The following is a 1,296-nucleotide window of genomic DNA, read 5'->3' as shown; positions in this document are numbered from 1 at the left end:
TAGAACAAAAAAGCAGAAAGTCAATATGAAGCATTAAAGAAATATGGAAATGATTAACAGCACAAGCAGAAAGTGGAAAGATGGATCCAATTATTGGAAGAGATGAAGAAATTAAACGAGTTATTCGTATTTATCAAGAAGAACAAAAAATAATCCAGTATTAATAGGAGAACCAGGAGTAGGTAAAACAGCAGTAGTTGAAGGACTTGCACAACGAATAGTTAAAGGAGATGTTCCAAGTAATTTACAATGTCGAGTTATTGGATTAGATATGGGAGCATTAATAGCAGGAGCACAATATAGAGGACAATTTGAAGAAAGATTAAAAGCAGTAATAAAAGAAGTTAAAGAGAGTAAAATACCTATTATATTATTTATAGATGAAATTCATACAGTATTAGGAGCAGGAGCAACAGGAGAAGGAGCAATGGATGCAGCTAATATTTTAAAACCAATGTTATCAAGAGGAGAATTACGATGTATTGGAGCAACAACAATAGAAGAATATAGAAAATATGTAGAAAAAGATCCAGCATTTGAAAGACGATTCCAACAAGTTTATGTAAAAGAACCAAGTGAAGAAGATACATTATATATTCTTCGAGGAATACGAGAGAAATATGAAAATCATTATGGATTAACAATTACCGATTCAGCATTAGTTTCAGCAGCAACATTAAGTAAAAGATATATCAATGGAAGATTTCTTCCAGATAAAGCAATTGATTTAGTTGATGAAGCATGTGCTACATTATTTACACAAAAGAATTCACAACCAGAAGAAATAGATAAATTAGAAAGAAGAGAAACACAATTAAATGTAGAGAAAATAGCATTAGAAAGAGACATTAAAGAAAGTGATGAAGATCATAATAAAATGATTAAAGAAAGACTACAAGAAATTGAAAAAGAATTAAGTGAAAATAAAGAGAAATTAACAAAATTACGAATTAATTATGAAAAAGAAAAAGGAGGAAGTGAAGAAATGAAAGAACTTGCAACAAAAATAGAAGCTATGAAACATAAAGCAGAAAGTACTAAAGATTTAGAAGTAGCAGCTGATTTAAAATATTATGCAATACCAGAAGCAGAAAAAAAGAATGAAAGAATTAAAGGAACAAAATAAAGAAACAACAATGATATCATTACAAGTTACACCAACACAAATAGAAGAAGTAGTTAGTAGATGGACAGGAATTCCTGTTACTAAATGAATCAAACAGAGAAACAAGATTGATGAAATTAGAGAGACTACATAACGAGTATAGACAAATGAGCAGTACAGCAGTTAGTGAT

The 1,296-nt window shown here is 29.7% G+C and overlaps 1 protein-coding gene across 1 annotated transcript; it reads left to right on the top strand.

The window, feature by feature from the left end:
- Positions 1–80: 80 nt before the first annotated feature.
- EDI_141580 (chaperone protein ClpB, putative) lies at positions 81–1,126 on the top strand (the record flags this gene model as incomplete). The annotated part of the gene is made up of 2 exons (XM_001738951.1): positions 81–126; positions 168–1,126. The coding sequence occupies 2 exons, from the start codon at positions 81–83 to the stop codon at positions 1,124–1,126; spliced, it is 1,005 nt and encodes a 334-aa protein (XP_001739003.1).
- Positions 1,127–1,296: the final 170 nt, after the last annotated feature.

The sequence above is a fragment of the Entamoeba dispar genome, genomic scaffold, assembly GCF_000209125.1.
Source record: "Entamoeba dispar SAW760 scf_1105229461789 genomic scaffold, whole genome shotgun sequence".
Classification (NCBI taxonomy): domain Eukaryota; phylum Evosea; order Mastigamoebida; family Endamoebidae; genus Entamoeba; species Entamoeba dispar.
Note: the sequence above shows the minus strand (reverse complement) of the source record. Positions and strands in the feature narration are given on the sequence as shown.